Source organism: Euprymna scolopes, chromosome 10 (assembly GCF_053919585.1).
Source record: "Euprymna scolopes isolate OS-2025 chromosome 10, ASM5391958v1, whole genome shotgun sequence".
In the NCBI taxonomy this organism is placed as follows: Eukaryota; Metazoa; Mollusca; class Cephalopoda; order Sepiida; family Sepiolidae; genus Euprymna; species Euprymna scolopes.
Window position 1 is genome coordinate 16,338,485 of NC_136491.1, and position 25,464 is coordinate 16,363,948.

The 25,464-nt window shown below is 35.5% G+C and overlaps 1 protein-coding gene across 1 annotated transcript in view; it reads left to right on the forward strand.

Moving 5' to 3' along the window:
- The first annotated feature begins 13,050 nt into the window (after positions 1 to 13,050).
- LOC145285820 (NADH dehydrogenase [ubiquinone] 1 beta subcomplex subunit 8, mitochondrial-like) overlaps positions 13,051 to 25,464 on the forward strand; it is a 32,491-nt gene continuing 20,077 nt past the window's right edge. Inside the window, exons 1-2 of the mRNA XM_080134239.1 lie at positions 13,051 to 13,207; positions 21,294 to 21,514. Coding sequence (XP_079990365.1) covers positions 13,108 to 13,207; positions 21,294 to 21,514 — 321 coding nt within the window. The 5' untranslated portion in view covers positions 13,051 to 13,107. The remainder of the gene's footprint in view (positions 13,208 to 21,293; positions 21,515 to 25,464) is intronic.

Below are 25,464 nucleotides of genomic sequence, written 5' to 3' on the forward strand. Positions count from 1 at the left end.
ACTCCAAGTCCATACATGTTTCTGTCTGAATCCTTATGGCAGAGTGGGAAATGGCCAAACATGTTAAAAGTTTGAAGAGATGAAGGAGTGTAGGTTAATTTCACTTAATGCAAAGATTTCCAGGGAGTTCGCCAGGAGAAATGATTCTACATCATCTAAGTGCGTCATGAGTAAGTTGCTGGAATCTGTGTTAAATACAGAAGTAATCAACCATCTCAACAAAAATAACCTTCTTAGTGACACTCAATATGGTTTCCGTTCTGCTAGATCTACAGCAGATGTGCTTACAGTTATATCGCATAGGATTAGCAAATCTCTCAACGGTGGCAATCTTTCTAGGGCAATTGCTCTTGACATATCTAAAGCCTTTGATAGGGTATGGCATAAAGGTTTACTTCATAAGATCGCTAGCTATGGTATAGCTGGAAAAGTCTTCTTAATTATTAAATCATTTCTTTCTGATAGGTTCATAAGAATAGTGGTTGAGGGGCAAAAATCAGAAGCTCACAGTATTAATGCCGGTGTCCCTCAGGGGTCCATCCTGGGCCCAACTCTTTTCCTGACCTACATTAATGATCTTCCAAATCACATCCTTACATCATTTGTAGACATTTATGCTGATGACACTACCATTTATGGTAGCACATCTAAGTCAGTAAACGACCAAGTTCTCTCCAATTCTCTCCTCTGATCTTGAGCACGTAGTACAATGGGGAAAGGAGTGGCTGGTTACTTTTAATGCATCTAAAACCAAGCTTCTCTCTTTACATCATCAACATTCTGATCCACATCTGGCATCAATTGAAATGAATGGCTCTCGTCTTCAGGAGGCTTCAAGTTTTGACAAGCTTCTGGGCTTGACCATTACTCCTGATCTGAAATGGAATACGTACATCAAATCTGTTGCCAAGGCCGCTGGAAAAATGGTGGGATCTTTCTATCGATCCGGTAAATATCTCACTGCTGATGCTATTCTCTATCTATATAAGAGCCAGGTACGTCCAAGGATGGAATACTGTTGCCACATCTGGGCAGGAGCTGCTAGAAAGGACTTGTTCTGCCTTGATAGAGTTCAAAATAGACTTCGTAGCCTCGTAGGAGATGTCCTTTTCTCGTCCTTGCAACCTCTATCTCACAGAAGAGATGTTGCGAGTTTGTCTCTGATGTATCGTTATTTTCATGGAAAGTGTTCGACTGAGCTTCAATCTATGGTCCCCCCTCGCCAAACTTTCATAAGAAACACCCGTCTAGCTGTAAACACTATCAATAATTCCCCCCACTCTTTATCTGTGCCTAAACCTAAACGTAGATTCCATGAACAAAGCTTCTTTCTTAGAACTGCACGCCTGTGGAATTGTCTTCCGTTTTCCTGCTTTCCGGCTGACTACAATATGGTTGTGTTCAAGTCTAACGTAAATAAGTTCTTGATGAGCCGTTCCATATAAGTTATCAAATTTACCAAATTTTCATTACTAATGATTACTATATTGTCCAATTTCTAATGTACACTCTTTAACCCTTATCCTTGAGTGGCCTCTTGGCCTTGATAATGTGGTGATGCCTATGTAAAAAAAAAAAAAGTTAGTTTGAAATCCACAGATAATTGTGAATGCAAGTCTCAAGAGAGGAGGTGAATTAATTTTGTTTGAGTGTGTATCTGGTTTGATTACATTTTTTGTTTAAGCCGTCATTTTATTTGTTTCAGTTTAGAGTGAGAGATGCTGGACAAAATGGATGTGCAATAATACCAAACACGCAACACAAAAAGACCATCAGCCGACTCTTCATCCACAGGATTGTGACCTCATGAAAGCCCACCAGAGATAGATACAAGGCCCCTTTCGCATGCATGACATAGCACTACACTCCAATATTATACAATTGATGATAGAGCAGCTGCTCTAAGCACTACCAAATAGTTAGAGCTCTTGTACTGTCAGTCAGAATAAATCAGCCAGACAAACTGGTACCCTCAAACCTGTCAGACAAAAGCAGCCCAGTCTAATCACATAAATATATCTAGCACATCAAGCACCTCCAAGATGCCAAATTTTAGAGGGAAGAGAATTGTACGGAAAGTAATGGATGGCGTTCATTGCCTTAATTAGGAAACAAGACTGAGCACTGAGTGTCTGTTGAATCCCTCTGATCACACCTGTGCCTGACTAAATAACAAAGGAGTATGAAAGCCTAGCGATAGGCAGCGCTTACCTACTCCTTTAGCATTTTAGGTTTGCAAACTGGTAATTTCTTTGAGTCACTAACATTAGGAAGGATGTTGATCAGGACTAAGGAGGCCTCCCTCCCCCATTTATTTGGTGCCATGGCATAAATAACTAGTAACACAAGTTTAATATCATAGTTTTCCTTCTCCTAGATGGATAATCTGGCAAGATCTATAGGTCTATTTCTTTTGGAGGTGAGGGGCTCAGGATATTATAAAAATCTGTGCTTTAACTAAAATCAATTGTTCTGCTAAATTATTCCAAAACTGGCATCAATTTGGAGTGTTTCTTAAAGGCTACTTCGATATGCAACCTTGAAATAAACAGGGAAAAATTTTCGCTTCATTATATTAATGTGCTTGGTTATAGAATTTATGATGGAACTCTTCAACCTGATCCTGAGCATTCGAGACCTCTTTTTTAAATGCCTCCCCCTATTAACTTGAAATCATTAAAAAGTTGTCTTGGTATGTTATGCAAAATGGATACTAAATTATTCATCCAAAATTCTATTTACTCTGAAACAATTTCTGATGCCTTCCATGTTTGTAAACTGTTTCGAAAGACTCCAGAAAGACATTACTGAATTTTTTGTAAAGGTTATCCATGATGAATTGACATTTGTTATTGAAACTGGACCTTCAAAGAAGGCTATCAGAGGCATTCTATTACAAGTTGGGAGATGAGTAGCATTCTTTTCTTTTCTCGGTCGTTAAACCTTTCTGAAATGCGATTTTATATGGTCAAAAAAGAAGTGCATGCCACAGTCGAATGTGCTTGTAAATGGAGAGATCTCATAACTGGGAAACACTTTACTATTATACAATAAATACGTTGGCATTATGAATATTTAAAAACGTCTCCACTATGCAAGTTTTCTTCTACCAAATAAATATGTCCAGAAAGAAAACCAATATTCAATAAAATACATCCATATGAAATGGAAGAAAAACGATAAATTAAATGAAGAAAAAAAGATTTGTTCAAACTCCGGCTTTCCCACGACTAAATTCAACTACAATTTTCCACCGTCTGTTATCTCTCCCGCTGTCCAAAAAAACAAAAACAAACTGCCGTTGTGCTTCCAACTTGTCCTTTTCATAACAGTTTCTGTCCTCTTATGCAAATCTATGCCACATATATATTACCGAGCCTTCTACAAGTGAAGATTTTTTTTCCTTTCTCTTTCCTTCCCTCATTCCACCATCCAACAAGAGAGAGAGAGAGAGAGAGAGAGAGAGAGAGAGAGAGAGAGAGAGGCGCACGTTTATGTCAGTTACTTTATTCCTTTCACCATGTAATTAATTTTTTCAATTACATTTTGGACCATATATTATTATGGATCAGTGAGTCGTATTTTGTACGTTTGAACCTGCTAATCATGGAAAAATTAAAAATGATAAAATTATATAGTGGAAAAATGAGCTTCTTCCTTTTTCATATGACATACAACACCCTTCTGGAAATTAAAATGTACTACTTTTGCAAAAATAAACCCCCAGTTCTTTAATTCACCTAATAATATTCTTATACCATTCTACTGTTCCATTTCAGCATCTTTCTGTTGATTTCAAAGGACCTATTCTAGCATCTTCGTCAGGTTGCCATGACACACTTACTGTCGTCGATGAATACAGTCGATTTCCTTTTGCTTTCTGTTGTCGTGATTACTCCTCTCAAACTGTGATCTAGTGCCTGATGACTATTTTTTCTATCTACAGGCTTCTCTTATTTGTCCATTTCAACTGAGATACTTTGTTTATGCTGGAGAATTCAAACAATTTCTGCTGTGGTTTGAGATTGTATCCAGTAATACTACAGCTTATAACCCAAGAGGTAACAATTAATGTGAGCGTTATAACAGCATTATATTAGCTTTGGAATCGCAATGGTTACCCATTAATGCTTTACATGACGTTCTACAAGATGTTTTACATGCGATTCTCTCTCTGTTATGCACCACCATATATGCCACTCCTCACAATCGCATGTTTAATTTTTAAAGATGATCTTCCACTGGCACTGCATTACCTGTTTGGTGTCTGTGAGCCTGGGGAAGTTTTATTAAAATAGTTTGGTGGCAGAAGCAAGTATAGCTTGATCGTTGAAGTAGTGGAACTCTTTCAAGCCAATCCTACACGTGCGAGAAATCATGATGGTCGGGAAGATTCAGTAGCACTGAGACATTTGGCATGTTTTCCATGTTTGGATCGACCTCAAGATTCTACTGCCAAACATTCTTTCTGCAAATCTGACCTCTTCACCTGATGTCAGTTTTACAGAAGATGATGTCGTGAATCAGAATCCTGAGATTCATTCTTCTCAAAGATCTGAAATGTATTCTGGCTCTTCCAGAGGTGAGCTACTTCCCCGCTGGTCTAGTAGGATTCACAAACCGGTCCAGCGGCTGGATTTATGAAAGTGGGGGAGAGTGTTATACTTCCATTAAAAAAGAAAAAGAAAAAACACTTTGTTATAATTTTTGTTCATATGATTACATGATTTTCTTATTCACACATGTCCTTTTTTTTTATTCTTATTTATATGCGTTTGATCTGTTGCCTTTTGTGGTTATTACTGTAAAATTCATTTGACTAAAACCTTGAATAAAGTTTTTCTTCTTCCATCTTCATTACACTATAGGCTAAAATCAGACAACTGTAAAATATTGAGGCAATTGCTAAAATCAGAGATTAGAACACACATGGCGTTCACATGATGAGGTCATTGAAGAATTCATATAATAAAAGAAGATAATTCATGGCCTGAAGACATAATCTCCCTTAGCACGGGTGATTACAGAAACATGTATGCACATATGCAGCCATTAATGTTTGTATAAATAAACTTATTATACCTGCTCTGTTTACTCATTGAGCACTTTTTGGTAAACACATGTTGTTTCATTGGATTTACCTCTAGGAAACTAAACTCTACCACCATAATAAAAGGAAATACCAATAATAAAGGGAAATCTAACAAGGGAGATAATTCACAAGTCTAAGGGAGATAAATCATTTCTTACACGAATATATTGTTCATGAAGGCTTCTGCATACCCTCAAACGTTTACTATATCTTTGTATGATATATTTTTGTAACTGACAATATCCCACATGATAATCTTTCATAGCTTTATTTACCTTACAGGATTATAAAGGTGCATAACTTGGAGCTTTTTTGGAGCTACCAGAATCCTTTTGAACAATCAAACTTGGAAAATATTTTTACTCTTGACATTATCACTGTTACCTCTTCCCATGTTGATACTTTGAAATGTTTTAGGAGGGTTGATTTATTCAAGATCATTCTTAAAAGTTTAGAGATGCAAAGGCAATACAACGCTGAACAAAGAATAAAGACAATCACAGGAATGTGCAAAATATAAATAAAATTGGTAGAAGCTCTTAAAAGCACAATTGATAAAAATAAAAATTTTAAATAAATAGATAAACGGATAAAAGGATTCTTGGTCCTCTTAACGAAGAATGAATACACAAGATTGCTGAAATTATATTATACAACCAATATAATATTTATTTACAGTAAAATTACATAGGTAGTGAGAAAAAGTTTGATCCCATAAAATGTATAAAAATCAGTAAGTTGCATGAGTCTCTTTGCGTGAGTGCAGCATGCGAGTCTTTGTAGCAAATATGGAAGTGCTGTAGTCATACGTCTGCATTGCACCGTGTCCACGAAAAAAGAGACAGAGAAAGGTAAAGTGGAAATGGCTGTAAGGTACTAATGCCACTTGTGGCTAAAAATAGTATTGCTGGAATTAAAGGGCGATAATTACCTTAATGTCACAGGTTTTGTGTCCATGTATCCACTATGTGTGGAAATGCAATTCCCTCAAATATAATGTTTGCACATTCAAGTGTTTTTTTTAGAACAGTTTATCTGTTTATTTTACATGTTTAATTTTATAAATGCTGCTTTTAAAAGCTTCTGACAATTTTATCAACATTGGATTACCACACACCTAAGCAGCTCACATTGAAGAGTTCTCTCGCATGCTAATAACAACAGCAGCACATATCCTTGAAATACCAGCATGAGGGCACGGATATTCAACTTATGAAAAAAAAAAAAAAGGAAAAAAGAACCCTTTAGTCTATGATAATGGATTTTCTAAGATCTGAAATTAATAAGATACATTTCAATTGCAAGAAGAGAAAAAAATACAAAACGAAGATCTTGAAAGAACCAAAAAGGAAAAAAAAGATCAAATGATTTTTTTATTTTTTTTATTTTTTCTCATTTAATAAAATGTTTGCACCTTCATGTGTCTTTTTTTTAACAGTTTATCTGTTTCTTTTAAATTTTATAAATATAATTATTTTATTCGGACATAAACAGGTAAAACTACAAATGGTTAGAATCTGTTGCAGGAATGTTGGTATTGAAAATTTAATTAGTTTGCTTTCCAAAGATCAAATATTGATGCCTCAATTCAGTTGAAGAAACATCTTAGCAAGTCTGGTCACTTCTACAATGTTAATGTTCAGGTGTGATACACAGTAAAGTTGAAGAATAGCAGAATGAAAGAGAAATCATTTTGAAAAGGGAAGAGTTATTCACAAGTGCCATAATTTGTTATTGGTTCACCAACAAAAGGAGGGTGGACCTGTAAATTCACCCTCGTCCATTCATCTGGTCTGTCCGCACTTTTCTCAATAACTACGCCTTGAAAGTTTTTGTAATTTTGCACAAAAATTAAACATGATATGAGTAAAAAGTAACAGAACTGATTTTCCGGGAAAACTCCAGTTGCCCTCCTAGGGGTGCCTTTCGAGTTAAAATGGCTAAAATTGACACTTTTGTGCTTATTAAAAAAAAAATTGATGCCTTGGATTTTTATAAAACTTTCTGAAAAGTTGTAACTGATTTCTATATAATTTTGTTTGTCTATACTTTGCGATAACTCTTGTGTGTGCCCCAGGGACTCTTTTAGGGGTAATAAAAACACTATTTTACCATATTTGTCCAAAATTTTCATTGTATGCCTATTTAGCAATTTTGCATGGTGCTGAACTCAAATTTAAATATGTTAAGGCCTAAACTGCACAGTTTCTTCATTTTCACTAGGATTTGACATCCCATGGGGACTTTTGGGGCTGAATGGGAGGGGGGGCAAATGCTGAACTTCGTCATTTTTTTATGCCTTGTTCACTGTGCACTCACAGGGGACCATGCATGCTTCACTTGTTATCTTTAAAATGACAGTGTAATCTCAAGGGGCTGATCAAGTCAATGACTGAACAAGCAGAATTAGTCAACAGTTGGATGGAGGTTGCCAGAACATTAATGGGAGTAGATAATAAAACTGACAAATCTTGGCTGACAGATCAAGAGCATACTACCACTGTAGATAAACTAGTGAAGTCAGTCAAAGAGTCAGACAAAGTCACAGAATTTATGACTGTAACAAGTAATCATATTAATAGTTGGACTAATGAGATAGTAAACAGCCAGACGAAATATGAATTACTGTAATTAGTCAAATAGCAACAAGCGTACCATTGCCAGACATGAAAACCAGAAATGTAATATGGACCTTGTAACCAATTTGGATTTGGATTATTCAAACTACTATTTTCATATTGGGTGTTATTCTCACAACGTTTCAATCAATGTTACATCACTGGTCTTTGCAGACAAAGTACTAGGTAAAATTGAGTTCTAAGTGACACTCTTCTGAGGGTTGAAAGTTCAATCCTCAGTGTGGGCGATACTAAGAATACAGTTGCAAATTACTTCAGACTTCTACCCGGTCATGGCTGAAAGAACGAGAGGAAGCTACTCTTGTGGATTAAATAAAGGGTTCTGTTTGAAATTCCATGCAGATTTCCGAATCTGACAGGAAAATTCCCAAGTTCAATGAGATATACTTGAAGAAGACCAGAGCTTACATCATTCTCTATTGAATATTATATATAGTACTGCTTTCAAAAGTTAAAGAAAGAAAAAATGACTTTGGTGCCATCAGCTAGAATTGAAAGTAAAACATTTACAACTCCAGCCGCATTCTCTACAATTTGAGCTATCACCAGATAGATAAGAAAGATTTAAAATAAAAGTACTTCAAGCTATGAATGAATTTTGCACAAAAGTAATAGAACTATACTTGCAAATTGAAATGAGCATTTTGCATTTCAACTTTCTGGCATATTTCTGTATGTGTTATTCATCCAACCAACCAAAGATTTTACTCGTTATAAACCATCCTTCGTGTATGATTACGATTTCCTGTTAATTTCAGTGTCATATGACAGCAGTAGTTTAAGACTTTATCGGTTAAATATTACCACACATACACCCATACATCTACTGTTTTATATATGGAGATTATTAAATTGTTTTTTTTTTTAATATTTGTTTGACTTCTTTATTTTGAACATGGGTTCTCTCCTCGCGATATACGATTTAAAAATATGTTTTTTTAAAGACACCTTTTATTGATTTCAGTACGTATTGATTTAGAAAGGACTCTATCAGCACATTTTGAATTTAATTATAATTTATTGAAAAATTAAATCCAGTGTTTTATCGATTTTTGATTCTTTAGTTTCTCTATCAAATTTCCAGAATATTTTGTATGAGTCTCATCACGTTTTTTTTTTAGATGGGGGTCACCACTTATCAAGGCCCGAAGGCCACTCAGGGATAAGGGTTATTGCGTGTACAGTAATCAATAAGATAGTATTGTAGTAATCATAAGTATTGGGGGTTTTGATAGAGTATCTTACTTAAGGGGGCGGTTTGTCAGGAGTTTGTTTATGTTGGACTTGAAGACGTCCAAGTTGTAGTCAGGTGGGAAACAGGCAAGCGGCAGAGAGTTCCACTGGCGTGCAGTTCTTAGAAAGAAGCTTTACTCATGGAATCTACATTTGGATTTAGGCACCAATAAAGAGTGGGGAAAATTATTGAGAGTAGTTTCAGCCAGACGGGTGTTTCTCGTGAAAGATTGGCGAGGGGGGACGAGGGATTGGAGCTCAGACGAGCACCTGCCATGGAAACAACGATAAAACAAAGACAGGCTCGCAATGTCTCTTCTGTGGGAGAGAGGTTGCAGGCATCCCCCACTAAACCACGAAGTCTATTTTGTACTCTGTCAAGGCAGGATAGGCTGTTTTTAGCAGCTCCTGCCCAGATATGGCAGCAGTACTCCATCCTTGGACGTACTTGGCTTTTATACAGATAGAGAATTGCATCAGTAGTGAGATATCTTTTGGAGCAGTAGAAGGATCCCACCATTTTCCCTGGCAACAGATTTGATGTACGTGTTTCATTTCAGATCAGGAGTAAAGGTCAAACCCAAAAGCTTGTCAAAACATAGAGCCTCTCCAAAACGAGAGCCATCCATTTCAATTGATGCCAGATGGGGATCAGAGCGTTTATGATGTAAAGATAGAAGCTTGGTTTTGGATGCATTAAAAGTTACCAGCCACCTCTTCCCCCATTGTACCACGCACTCAAGATTAGAGGAGAGAGAATTAGAGAGAACTTTGTCATTTACGGCCTTTGATGTGTTGCCATAGATAGTCGTGTCATCCGCATAAATGTCAACGAATGATTTAAGCATGTGTTTTGGGAGTTCATTGATATAGATCAGGAAGAGAGTTGGGCCCAGGATGGACCCCTGAGGGACTCCAGCATTAATACTGCGGCCCTCTGATTTTTGCCCATCAACCACTACTCTTATGAGCCTATCAGAGAGAAATGATTTAATGATGGAGAAAACATTTCCAGTAATACCGTAGCTGGAAATCTTGTGAAGTAGGCCCTTATGCCATACCTTATCGAAGGCCTTCGATATGTCAAGAGCAATTGCCCTGGAAAGGAAACCTTTGTCAAGAGATTCACTAATCCTATGTGATATAACCGTTAGCACATCTGCTGTAGATCTTGCAGAGCGGAAACCATATTGCATGTCACTAAGAAGGTTGTTTCTGTTGAGGTGGTTGACTACTTCTTTATTTAATATGGATTCGAACAACTTACTCATGACACACAGGAGACTTATTGGTCTGTACTGAGAGGGAGATGACTTATCATCTGAATTCTTAAATACAGGGCATACTGATGAGGTTTTCCAGGGTGTTGGAAAGCACTTCTCCTTAAGGCAATGCTTAAACAGTTTTGTAAGTATGGGGGCAAGTTCTGGTTCGAGCTTTTTCAGCACTATAATTGGAAAGCCGTCAGGGCCAATTGCTTTACTGGAATCAAGGTTCTTGATTAGCTTGGCGACCTCACGCACAGATATTTGTATGCTGCATAGTGTGTTGTCTGTTATAGGAGGAAATACAGGGAGTTGATGGTCATTGTCGCATAGGGTAGAATTAGCTGCAAAGTTCTTGGCAAATAGTTTGGCCTTGTCTGATGCTGACGAGATGACCTCAGGTCCATTGATGATAGTTGGGATAGAACGCACACTTCTGTTCAAGATCCTGTTTGCTATTTGCCAGAACTGGTAGGAACCAAGCTGCTGCTCAGCTACTTTGGATTTAACAGATTGAGCATATAGCTCTCTTGCATGTTTTATTACTCTTTTACAGTGGTTGCTGGCAGTCCTGAAAGCAGCTTTAGTCTCAGTACATTTATTATGTTGGTAGCTATGGAAAAAGTGATTTCTGTGCACGATGGCAGCAGCACATTCTGGGGAGAACCATGGCTGGCTGTTAGGTTTTTGTTGGAATTTTTTGGATGGTATGAATCGATCTATGCCTACAATTAACCATTCGGTCAGGTCTGATACTATAGAGGACACATCCTTTTTAAACATGGAATGCAGAGGTAGGTCAGATATGAATGTACGGAAGCTATCCCAGTCAGCCATAGAGTATCGATATATAGTACAGTGGAGAGGTACGTCTGAAGACTTATTACATTTAATTTTTATCTTAACTGATACAACAGAGTGGTCAGAGGATCCCAGAGGAGATAGAACAGAACATGAACACAGCTCAGTTAGCAATTTTACATTTTGCTGAAGATTGATTTTCTTTTAATAAATTTATTGTTTTTTTTAATGGAAATTGCCCCTGATAAGGCATAAGGCCACCTGATATATAGCTAAAGAAAAAAAAATTATGTCAAAGTTAAAAACTAGCCAGTAATAAGTGTTACATAGATAGATTGTGACCTGGTATTAGATTTTTTTTTGTACCAATAGTGCATCTCCACTGTTTATACATTTATTATATTTTTTTCTGGTTCTTATATTTGATTTTTTGTATTTCGTATCTTTTATGATTTTTAGTTTCGTATGTTTTTGGTTTGTACAAAACTCCCTTTAATTTGAAGAAAAGGGAAATGCTAGCTCCTTGATGACGTCACGAGCCCAGCGCGAAATTCGCTCTCTTTTTGGTTCCAGCGACGTGAAGAGTGGACACAGATTCATTGCCCAATGCAGACAAGGAATTTTGGAGCCTCCTTCAAAAAAGAGAACCCCTCAAGAATACCCCGGACATGTGACTTCTGAAAACTATCTACGTGGCTACGGTCTGCATGTATTTGGAAGGAGTGTAATTTTTTAAAAAGTCTTTATTTTACGTGGCTACGGTTTGCACGTAAATGGAAGGAGACAAAATTACTAAAAGGACTTTAAACAAGAAAAAAAGGCATGTGCCTGACAGGCTTTCAATTTGTGAGTATGTTCCTAAAATTTATTACATATGAGAGTGTGATTAGGGACTACTATTTTGAATCATAATTCATGGATACGACATCTTCATTATAAGAACCAGTGTTATTTTTTTCGTTATATGTTACCTTGGCGTTCTTTGTTTTCGAGTTTAATGCCCACAAAGGGAAAAATTTGCAACTAACTTTCTTATAAATAAAATCTCCTGTTCATTTTGAAACAAGACCTTTATATTTTATTCTTTACCCCCCCTTTTTATTTCATGCTTTTATTTTTTTTCAGGCTAGTTACTTTCGCATCGAAGTTATCTGAAAGAGGATAAAATTTCTACACTAGAAAGCAGCAATTCTTCCCCCTTTGTCAGACACATCACTCATGAAATGTAAGGACTAAAGCACAAAATACAAAGTTGCTGAAAATAAACCCAATGTCGCCTTTCTACTTTCCTTCCAGTACCTGCAAGGAATGAGCAACTAGAAGATTTCAGTTCTTGCGAAGTAAGTTCCAAAAATGGTCAAAGCAATTTTTTTTTTTTTTTGGAGGAAGTCTTTACAACTTTATATTTTTTAAGGGGCTAAAAAATTTCAGGCCCAAAATCTAACTCTATGCTTGCTTAGTGTCATCTGTTTTTTTACTTCTTTTTCCATGACTTACAAATTTTTTTCCCCGACTTTCATTTCCGGGACCGACTCGGAATTTTCCGTCAATACTTTGAACTGACATCATAAAACCATAAATCCCCTCGGTGCTCATTCCTTAACAGCGCCAAATTTGCAGTAGGAGAACAGGGAGATAATGCAGATTGCAGCTCTATCTAAATAATAGATAGAATAGAGACCCCCCCTCACCACCACCACCTCCCTCTCTTCACACGCATTTTCTCATTTTTGGTAATACAAAATAACATATTAAAAAATATATATATATATATATAAAAAATTTAAAGGAAAAATTTATCAATCTAAAATTAAAAAATATAATAAAAAAAACAACAAAAAATAGAAAACTTAAAAAAAAATGTTTAATCCCATGTTCTAGATTTTCGGTTATTTAGAACTCATAAGAAATATTATTTTATTTTATGCAAATATAATTTAAAATAGTAACTTTTAATTACGATTTTAATGATGAAAAATGGGCAGCGAGATGAAGAACGTGCAAGGTGACTTTTAATGTGAGTAATCTCCCTTTGTAAGAACTCTCCTCGTTCGCCAAAAAACGAATATAGTAAAACATGGCATCCGTACGCAGCATTGGGCGTATGGCGTCTGCCTTAAGGATTATATCTGTTGCCCATGCAAAAAAAGTCCATACAAGCAGACCATTAGCAGCATGTAAGTTAATTTTTATGATCATAGCTTTCCTAATATTATAAGTTGTTGCAGAAATATATAGTTGGGGTCGATTCCATAACCTTGTTGGTTTAGCACGAATAGGAATGGAAATGAATTAGTTGTTTTGATTTTATTAAAAATGTTAATTTTCTTGAATATTCCTATTTAAACGCGTCTGCGTCTCGTGTAAACATTGAAATTGTTAATTTTCAACAAACTCATTTTCAAAAGTTCGTAAAAGTATGAAACTGTTAGAATAAAAAAATACTATTTTTTAATTTTCTTTTCTACACAGTTGAATAAAAACAACAGTATCGGATAAAATTAGAATCTTATTTTACTGAAGTTACGAAGGACTGTTATATAAAGAAGCATAGAAAATAAAACCCTAAATTTATTTAACTTGAATAAAGCTTTTACGGCCATGAGATTATCGTCAATGTCAAAACTCGACGATTAAAAGATTCAGTTATCTCCCCTTAGTGTATATTTTTTTTGAAAATTGGGCACAAATTACTTATTGTGAGGTATTGTACTGGGTTTAATTCTAATTCAAACCACGAGGGCAGAGTTAGACGATGAGACACAAGGCTGATTATTAATGTGAAGAAAATCAAGCTTCCACCAAAAAGGACCCTCTGGATTGGGATAAAAAGTAAAATTGACCCGTTTTGGAAAGATTTCTTATCCGCTGACAAGACCGAACAGAACTTTGAAAAATTTAGATACTTATGCATTTATGTTACCGTGTTATTTTAAAAATCGTATTTTCAAGTTAAATTCCAGTTGTACGATGTATTTTTTTTAAATTAAATTGTTAGGTGAAAGTACAGAATAGTTACAAAACCCCCTCCCCTCCCATGTTAAAAATGACTGGTAAATTTGTTACTTTCCACTTTAACAATCACCTTTAAAATGACGACTGAAATGGGTTTTCGGGTATGCTGAAAACGAATGTTGTATTGAAATTTGCTGCAAACGAGTAGATTTCCGGATATTAAGTAATGCCATTCCCTATGTTATCAGTGGTGGCCATTTCTATACATATAAGTGCGCATATTTTTGATGTTTCGAAATCACTTCTATATACTGGGTACAATATATATATATATATATATATATATATATATATATATATTGAGAAAGACATTAAATTGCACCCAGTGGTGAGTGGTGAAACCGGAAACCCCAATTTGAGAATTTTTGGCAAGTGTGGAGTCACCTAAGTTACCACTGCTCTCAAGTGCAATCTAGCCTGAAATGATAATATATCATAGTCCTATATGCGGATTAAATATAGAATCTGTCCCAACAATTACATGAAACTGTGATCAACAATATACAAATTTTTATCCCAAACAAATAATGAAAGTAAATTCCATGAATAAATATTTGAAAATATATATAAGGTGCCTTCAATAAGTTGCCAGACTTTTTTCGTATGAGCATTTTTATTAAGCGTACGCATATGAAACTCTAGCTCCCTTCAAAGTAATCTCCTCTGACTGCAGTGCACTTCCTGTACCGTTTCAACAACTTCTGGAATGCTCCACAGAATTTCTCTTGTGTAAGTGTGTCAATGACTTGCGTCACAGCCGCTTTCATCTCCCCAGTTGTCTCATAACGACTACCGCTAAGGTTTCCCTTGAGCTTAGGCAATAACCAAAAGTCAGTGGGAGCAAGGTCTGGACTATAGGGAGGGTGAGGAAGGAACTGTCTTGATGCCCGTGATAATGTCTTTCTTTCTGATCTTCTCTGAGCACCCTTGAACAAACTTTGTGTAAATCTTCTACATCTTCAATTCCTCACAAATAATTGTGTGTACAGTTCCCACACTGACATCAAACTGTGCGCTTATTGTCTCTTACGGTCCTTATCCATGAGATTCTTTATTTGGCCAATGACTTCTTTATTCTTCCCACTTCTCATCATCCCTCACAGACTCCCTGCCTTCCTTGAATCTCTTATGCCACTCAAAAACTGATGCTCGGTTCATGCAGAATGGTCCAAAACAGTCTGAAGCATTCCATACGGTTTTTTGTGGCATTTTTTTCCAAGTTTTAAAGAGAATTTTATTGCATATCGTTCTTCTAAAGTGTCCTCACGTCCAGATTTCATTTTTGAAATTCACCAGCTGTGACAATCCGGCTTTAGTAGGATGTATTCCAATTCCTGCTGTAGCTGTTCATTTGAACCTGAAATCATAAGATGTAGAACAATAACATACTGAATTTTAAAGAGTCCACAAAAATTTTAAATGTTTGTACAAAAAAGTCTGAAAACTTATTGAATGCACCTCTCTCTCTCTCTCTCTCTCTCTCTCTCTCTCTCTCTCTCTCTCTCTCTTTATATATATATATATAAACAATAAAATATACAGTGGTGTCAAAAAGAAAATCAGCACTTGTTATTTTTTCAAAAACACAAATTTAAGCTAAATTGAATGTAACTGTTTAAACAACCTAGAGCACATTTGATTTACCTTTTATTCCTCTATAATTTTACCAGTTCATATTTGACTTTTAATTGAAGTATCCTAGTGTTTACGTTAATTTAAAAAATTAACTTCAAATGAAGAAGACAGAAAGAAACTCCACAGCAACAAATGAGCTTAAAACCAGCTTTAAACATCATCTTGTAGGCAATAAAGCATCATCTAAGCATAATTGTTGTTGTTCCAGATTATACAACGCAACATTTAGCCTTAACTTTCTCTTAGTGATCGTCAGGAGCTCATTAATTTCCACCTTTCTGGTTTATCCAATCGAGAAATCGGCTGCAGATTGAAATGTGATAAGAAAATGGAACAAATGACTGTGCAAAAGCACCAAAACATTGGCTGTGTTCGTGATGCTCCTAAATCTGATTGTCCTAGCATTATTTTTTACAAAGAAGACCATGCTATCAAGATCTGCAGCCTCAGAAACAGATTTGAAACGGCTCCCCAAATCCATCAACAGTGTAATCTTGTTAAAAAGTGCTCTTTTTCAACATTTAAGAACAGATTGAAGGAATTTAATTTGTGAGACTGTGTTGCAAGATGCAAGCCAATGATTTCTGTAAAGAACAGAAAGCGCCGTCTGGACTTTGTCAGATGCAATGAAGATCTTGACTCTTCATATTGGTCAAAAGTGATTTTTAGCAATAAAAGCAAGTTCAATAGGCTAGGCAGTGATGGTAGACAGTATGTCCATCGAAGGAAGGATAAAGAATTTAATCGACTAAGTACATTAATGTGTTGACTGAGCATTTTCTACCCTACTTTGACTGGAATTTGGATGATAATCTCATCTTCATGAAGGACAATGCTTCCATTTACACACCTGGCAATGTCAAGAGGTTTCTTCAAGAGCATGATATTCCGTGTTTGGATTGGCCTGCACAATCTCCAGACCTCAATCCTATCAAAAACATATGGAATTACATCAAGCAACAGCTACGCAATGATAAAATTTCAAATCTGGAAGAATTTTGGACAAAAATTAAAGAGAAGTAGGATGCTCTTTCACCGGAATATTGCTGCAAACTAATTCAAGAATGCTAAAAAAATTGAAGGCTGTCAAATTGCAGTAAATAAATGCTACTAAATATTAACTAGTTCGTTGTGTTCCTGTTGTATTAATATTCTAAAGTTACATTTAAATAAGTTTTCCATTCTGCGGAGTTTCTTTTTGCCTTCTCGATTTGAAGTTAATTTTTTAAATTGCCGTGAACATTAGGATACTTTAATTAAAAGTCAAATATGAACAGGTAAAATTATAGAGAAATAAAAGGCGAATCAACTGAGGTATAGGTTGTTTAAACAGTTACATTTAAGTTAGCTAAAATTTGCGGTTTTTGAAAAAAATAACAAGTGCAAACTTTCTTTTTGGCACCACTGTATAACAGTATTGCCTAAGCCACCCAAACTGCTGGTAGCTGATGAGTACGGAGTATCACTTGGTAATATATATTAGCAGGAACTGTGGAAATTCTACAGCAGACTCTTTCATATGTAATATATTGATGTTGGCAATTTGTAGATGTTTAGCGTAAATGGAGACGCCCTGATATTATTGTAGCTCTTTTTTAAAACTGCAAAAGTATTTATTTAAACTAGTAGGGATGCCTGGCATAGCCCAGTCGTAAAATATGCTTAAATATAATATTTTAATTTATGCAGATTTCATATATATCATTACAGTTAATTTTCTATCGAGTCTTATAAATATATATATATATATATATATATATAATTTTTAAAATATAATTATCCACTGACATGTGTTTCGTCATTTACGACTCATCAGAGTGGCTGAATCTAGCGAGATTCGAAATCGGGACCCCACGGTAATGAGCCGAAACCCCTAACCGCTGACCCATCTCGCACGACTATTTGGATATATCGCGATTTACTTAGATGTTGTTTGTTTTGGTTTTAGCGATATGTTTTGAAAGTGCATTTTTACCTTTTTTTTTTATTTTAACCCCCACCCACCCCCCGGAGTTTTGATTTACCCAAAACCACACACACCTCAAAACACCCGGGCATCGCCGGGTACACCCCGCTAGTCTATATATATATATATAAAAGCGAAAATGTGTGTATGTATGTATGTATGTATGTTTGTTTGTGTCTCCGCTAAAAACTTTCAACAGACATGACGAAAATTCACAAACTCGGTATCATATTGAAGCCCCCATCCTTCGCTCCAAAAATATCGAAAAATTGTCCAAAAACGTTAATTTTTTCACCGCGAAATCGACAATATTCGACAGGGGGGGGGGGGAGGTCAACAAAAACCGTCCCCTCGTGACGACAACCGGTTCTACACATGTGTCAGATGACGTCATGACCTGATTTAGTTTAAATAGTTGAAGAACTGACTAAATTTCATGTACGTCGTGTTAGCTCAGTTGGTTAGCGCGTTGGTACGTTATCTAAACGTTTTGGGTTCGAATCGTGGTGTGAGATGTCTTTTTCTTTTTTCGATTTTTTAAATTTAAATATTGAACCAGTGTTATTTAAGCCATTTTTCATGTAACATTCGTTTTTCTATTTTTCTTTTTAATTCGCTTATTCTTAGCGACACCCAAAAACACCTGGGTACCCACCGATTTTTAAAATTTTAATATCGAAACAGGCTTATTTAAGCCATTTTTCACGTGTTTTTTTTTGGTTTTAACGTTCGTTTTTCTGTTTTCTTTTTTTTTTTTTCGATTTTTACATTTAACATCGTTCGTTTGCCGTACGTTAGTTTTTTTTGTGTTTTTTTTCGATGTTTTTATTACCCCCCCCGCTTAAGTTTTAACGTTCGTTTTTATGTTTTCTTTTTTTACTTCGCTTATAACAAACAAACCTGGTTATTGACCTCATTTGCTGAATAGCTATTGCTTACGTTGTCGTCGTAACACTCTACGACTTCCGTGCGGGCACCTGTCAATTTGGTTCTTACTTAAATAAATTCAAACATCTTTCAGTAACTCATTCCGGCTGGCTGAACGGTTCATGTTTTTTTTCACATTTTATTTTCAAACTTCGCCTCAGGGCTTCGGGTTCGATCCCCCCCCGGTTTCTTTTTTTATTTAAGTGCACACACACCTCCAAACACCCGGGCAATGCTGGGTGCTCCCGCTAGTCTATAAATATAAAAGTGAAAATGTATATACGTACGTATGTATGCATGTGTGTTCGCTTTTTCTGTATGTCTACAAAAGGCTTTTTTCAGAGAAGCGGTCGGTCGCTTCACAACTTTTTAAAACTTTTTTTATATCACATATAAATCGTAATATCTCACAGTTAACAACAAAGCTCGCCTGTCTATTTAATTTGCTTGATTTCGGGAAGATAAATATTCAACATTTGTCGCTCGCCGCATGTGGGTTAGTCTTTTTCCTATAACATCTTGGGGAAAATAAAAATCCCGCAGTCAAACTTGACCTCATTAACTCATTAAAACGGGCACCTGCCAAATCCAACTAATTAAATAAATTCAAACGTGTTTCCGTGAGCATCTCGCGGTGGGGCAATGGTTAACGTCGCATGTTTTTTTTCACACTTTAATTTACAACTTTGCCTCAAGGGTTCGGGTTCGATCCTCATACTTGCATTTTTTTTTACCCCCCCCCCCCGAGTTTCCACACATACCTCCAAACACCCGGGCAATGCTGGGTACCCCTCGCTAGTATATATATAAAAGCGAAACTGTGTGTTGGTATGTATATGTGTTTGTTTGTATGTATGTATGTATGTGTGTTTGTATGTCTCGCAAAAACTTTTCACATGGGTCACGGATTTTCGCCAGATCAGTATTATTTTAAACTTCCAACCTTCGCCCGACAAATATCGAAAAATTGGCCAAAAACGTTAATTCCTTCACCCTGAAATCAGTAGTTTTCTACAGGGGTGGGGGGGGGGTCAGCAAAAATCGTCCTCTCATGACAAGTTCGCTTCTACGCATGCGTCATATGATGTCATAACCTGATTTACTTTAAATATTTGAAAAAGTGACAGAATTTCGTGGACGTCGTCTTAGCTCAGTTGCTTAGAGCGTGGCTTCATTATCTAAATGTTTTGGGTTCAAATCGTGGTGTGAGATGTCTTTTTTTTTTTTTCCGAATTTTTAAATTTTAATAATGAAGCAGGCTTATTTAAGCCATTTTTCACGTGTTTTTCAGATTTTTTAATGTTCGTTTTTCTGTTTTTTTGTTTTTTTTTACTTTGCTTATTCTTAGGTTTTCATTAATGCCCCCACCTCCGACCGACCACACACACCCAAAAACACCAGGGCAACGCCAGGTACCCCCCGGGGTTATTCAAGCCATTTTTCACATGTTTTTTTTTTGTTTTTATTTTTCAGATTTTTTAAAGAAGTTTTAACGTTCGTTTTTCTGTTTTCTTTTTCGTGTTTTCTTTTTTTGTTTTTCCCATTTTTTACATTTAATATCGAATTGTGGTGTGAGATGTGGTTTTTTTTTTTTTCAATTTTTAAAATTTTATTTACTTTGCTTATTCTTATGTTTTGATTAACAGCCCCGCCTGAGCACACACACCTCCAAACACCCGGGCAACGCCGGGTACCCACCGCTATTATATATATATATATATATATATATATATATATATATATATATATAATAGGCAAAATGTGTATTAGTGTGTGCACATATTGTGTATATCTGGCAAAGGTTTTTGGGAGGAGGTGCTTGGCGGGGGGTACTGTTTCTTAGAACATTTTATATGCTCCCTAGATTATAATATCTACAATCCACGAAATGAGGTCATGTGTATCTTTTATTTCGACAACTTTTATACGCTATTTTTGCGATATTTTTTACTCTCCACATGTTTGTTTGGCTTTTCAGTATAAAAGAAAAACTAAATACGTAGGAAATACTTCTCCCTGGCATTCGTGGCACGGACGTCCAGAAAAGCAATCAGCTTTGATCAGTGCAGGGGAAATCCCTTATATCAGACAATTGCTATTCATTTGGACACTCCCCTTTTTATGAGGAACTGGTTTTCCCCAACATCTTTGGAAAACTGGGTTGCATTCATTCCCCTATGGCGTGATGTTTGACCTCATTAAATTTATGCAGCTGTCATTCAAATTTTTATTGGTTAAATTAGAATGCTTTTCAGTTCTTGTCCCGTCGTGGCCGAGCGGTAAGATATCAGGTATCAGGTTTTTTCACACTTTCTTTTCCACCTTCGCATCAAGAGTTCGCGTTCGAGCCTACCTGCCTACTAAAACTTTTTTTTTTCTCAACACACGCCTACAAACACCTAGGCAACGCCAAGCACCCATGCTAGTATATATATATACTCCCTCACCACATGGGCAATGCTGGATATACTCGCTAGTATATATATATATATATATATATATATATATATATATATATATATATATATATATATATTTTAATTCATATTTGAATCAAACAAAAAAGAATAAAAGATGACACATGAATGTTTAATCTGATTTGTTGTTGACACTTACTCTCCTTTCAAATTTATTTATTTATTTTTTTCAAACTCCAACCACTAAATGTTTCTCTTGAAGTTAATTATTACTCTATAAAACATTGTCATTTCTGATTACAGATTGGAATAAAGACTGGGCTCCTGGACCTTACCCAAAAACACAAGAGGAAAGGGAGGCTGCTGCCAAGAAGTATGGCCTGAGAGTAGAAGATTATGAACCCTATCCAGATGATGGGACTGGACTTGGGGACTATCCCAAATTACCTGAGATCTCAATGGAAGGCAAAGACCTTTATGGAAACTGGGATATTCCAGCGTTGAAAAGGAATTATGGTGAACCTGTAAGTTCTCTTAACACAATTACTCTTGAGTGTAGAACCATTCTCATAATAGAAAAAACAAGGCAGCATCAATTCAATCAAAGAAGCTTTTCCAGGTAAAAAAAATTAATCCAGCGAGCATCAGCAGGGCATAGTTCCCTTTTTGTGTAAAAACAGAAAACTATAACTGAAAAATTCAAAGATATTCAGGATTTTTTTATGAAGCGATTCTGGCATCTGATTGGTTTGTTCTTATCGGCCTATAATCATCCAAATGTTTGTGGTTCTACACTCTTCACTGTGCTAGAAATATTGCAACAACTACTTCCAACTCTATCTCACTCTCACACTTCTTCTCTTTTGTTTCCCCTCTCTTCCGTCATTTCCATATCTTTCTCTCTCCCTCTTTTTTCTTACTTTCTCTCTTTTCTTTACCCTATCTCCCCCCCCCTGTCTCTGTCTCTAAAATTACTATTTCTATTTATTCTGCCTCTATTGTAGCATAACTCTTAAGAAGCAGATGGTGATGAGATAATGAAAGCCTATAAAACAATACTAAAAAAGTAAGACATTAAAAAAGTTGGTGCTTGTTAAGATGCAGTCAACAAATCGATTTAAAAAAAAAAAATTGTTTTAAGCAAAAACTATGCTACATACTTCCACTGTGGATTAACTGAAAATTCTGTTCCAAGTTCCATACAGATTCCCGAGTTTAACATAAAGATTCTCAGATTTCAACATGATGTACCTGAAGAATGTTTGAATGGGGGGGGGGTTATTAACAAAATCATCAAAATTATTTCATTCATACTTTTCCATGAACTAAATGTGCCTCTAAGTTTCCACACAAATCGCATCCGATGTTTTTATAACTAAATTTATGAGAGTACTAGCAGGCCAACCAGCATTGCCCAGACATGAAATACACTTAAATATGATATTTTCATTAATTTTTATCACACCGAAAATAGTAATATATCCAAAACTTACGAAAAATCAAGTAGAAAGTTATTTATAGTTAAAAGTAATTTTTACAAAAAATTGGATAAAATTGCATTTTTCTTAGACATCATAAAGTAGAGAGTAGGAGTCTACATGCAGGGGATATAATTTTGAAACAAATATTTTAGATTATTTTTTTGTGACTGCAATATTGTTAATTTATTTATTGCAGAATATTATCCTCATCTTTCTTAGTTGTTGGTTTATGACGTTTCGAAGGCCAGAGGAATAGTTGGTTGAAACGCTGTGAAACAACAACTAAGAAAAAGATGAGGATAATAGTCCGCAATAAATAAATTAATAAATAATACTCATCTTAATAATGAATTCCAATTGAATAATATATATATATATATATATATATATATAATTTGGTACGGACCCAACCATGGAAGATCAGATAATAAATAAACGTGGATTTATAAGACCAAAAATTTCAACCTTGATCGCCCGTGCAGTGGATAGATATTGAATCGCTATAGTTCCAGGTGAGAATTTTCTGAAGATAGCGGTTTCAATCCTACCCAAAACTGGCCATAGGCTTACTTGGCCAAAAACGTGGTGAGACGACAACAACTATGGATGGCAGTAATTGCTGAGAATGCAGTTAGGAGATTTGGTGTTCCTATCCCGTTGCGGTTACCACCTGACGAAGGCCACAGGAATAATTGGCCGAAATGTCTAGTGAAACAACATCTAAGAAACATGGGGATAATAGTCTGCAATAAATAAATTAATAAATAATATTCATTTCAATAATGAATTGCAATTAAATAATTTATATGCAATATTGTTGTCAATAGCGATAGATGTTTTTTTTTTTTTTTACTAAAGAAACAACAGCAGTTGTTCTGTTCGATGAATTAGCATAATTTTTAGATATATTACTATTTTCGACATGATGATCAAGTATGTAATATTGTTTTTTAAAACGATTTACTTAAAAAATCGATTTTTCAATTATATCTTAGTAAGCAACAAAAACTTAAAGAAATTCTTTAGGGAGTGAAAATAAATTGTTGTTAATAAATAGAAACACAAGAAAAAGTTTTAAAAAAGAACTAAATATTTATACTCTTGTAAATTTTGTTTGATATTCATATTAAAAACGCTTTTTTCTATTTAAAAAGAAAATACGATTTTGTTATATATGGATCATGGAAATGCATTCATCTGCAAAAGATCTAGCTAATTTGCATATTCTTTTGAACATTCATTTTAACTAATTGTCTATTAATTTTTTCCGTTTTCTAATGGGATGATCATCTTTAGTTAACTATTATGTGTAATTATATTCATGCAGATATTCTACATGCGTAATATTTGCGTGAAAAGGTCATAGTAAACAAACCTCTTTCTATATATATTTATGCATGCGTATATATATATATTATGCATGCGTATATATATATATTTGTTTAAAACAGTTTGTCTTCCAAACTCTTCTGTCAGTTTTTGATCTACAGACATGAAACTTAATATATAGGCTATTCAAACCCATGCAAAACTTTATATTTGGGTTTTAGCAAAGGAAAATTAGTGAAAAAGTGTGAAAATTAAAAAAAAAATGGAATTTGCCAGGTGAAGGTCAAATGGCGGCATTATGAATATGCATGCGTAAAGTAATAGCTATTTGTTCATGTTTAAATTTTTAACCTTGCAGCAAACATCTTTTCATAGGTCAGGCTTTAAAGGAAAAAGTAAATTGTAAAGTAAATGTTTTGGTTTCGATTATCGGTGATGGCGCACAATTCATTTTTTTTTTTTTTTTTTTTTTTTTTAAACTTTTTAAATCATTACTATATATTGGGTTCGATAAAATCTATATATATAAAAGGCAAAATGTGTGTGACCATTTTGTGTATGTCTTCAAAAGGCTTTTCGAGCACACGCTCCCGGGGTCGTTACTATCGCTTAAAACTGTTTATATAGGTCCTATATAATATCTAGGAATTAGGAAAGCGCGTAGCGTATAGATTTATTTACGTCAACTTTTACAAAATTATTGCTATTTTGGCTTCTCGCGTGTTGAACCCAAATGCTGCGTGATTTCCATTTGAGCTTCTTAATTAGGTCAAATGGGAGCAGCAGAATTAACTTTTATTGCGCATGCCTTTTTTATAGTTAAATAAATAAATTAAAACCTGCTTAACGTTGTCTGTCGCCGTGGCTCAATGGTTAGCGTAGCACGTTTTTTTTTTTTTTTTTTTTCACACATTAATTTCCAACTCAAGGGTACGGGTTCAATTCTCATACTCACCTACCAAAACATTTTTTTAAATTATTTAACACCCCCCAGAGTTTTGATTTACTTCAAAACACCCGGGCATTGCCGGGTACCACCCCGCTAGCCTAATATATAAAAGGCAAAATGGGCGCGAGCGTTTGTGTACGCCCACGAAAGGCTTTTTGCATTGGGCTTCTCGCGTCGGTTAGATTCTGTGAGAAGTTTTTGTATACTTCCTAGATTGTAATATCTCGCATTTGCAAACAGACATTGTCTCTATCTTTTTTTTTATCGTGTTAAACAAAATTCCCACTGTGCCGTCATCTCCAGTGTTTGTTTGTCTTTTGTATAAAGTGAAACTATTGGAACACAACCGCCTGGCCTTTGGGCCAGGTAGTATCTGTTCTGTAATTGGCCCTTGATCAATTTAGGGGAAACCTTTCATACTGAGACAATTACTATTTATTTGGATACTGTCAGAGTGCCCCCCCCCCCTTTTGGGGGGGAGCTGGTTTCCCCCCCCCACATTAAACTAATTTGCTTTCGTGGGAGGTTAAAAAGCAACACCATCTTTTGTTTTTGATTGACTACGTTAAATTTGAACGCTTTAGACTTCCAGTCGTTTCATGGAGTAGCGGTAAGACATCAGATTTTCTTTCACTTTCTTTTCTGCCTTCGCGTCACAGGTTCAAGCCTACCTGGCAACACTTTTTTTTTTTTTTTTTTTTTGCTCAACACACAC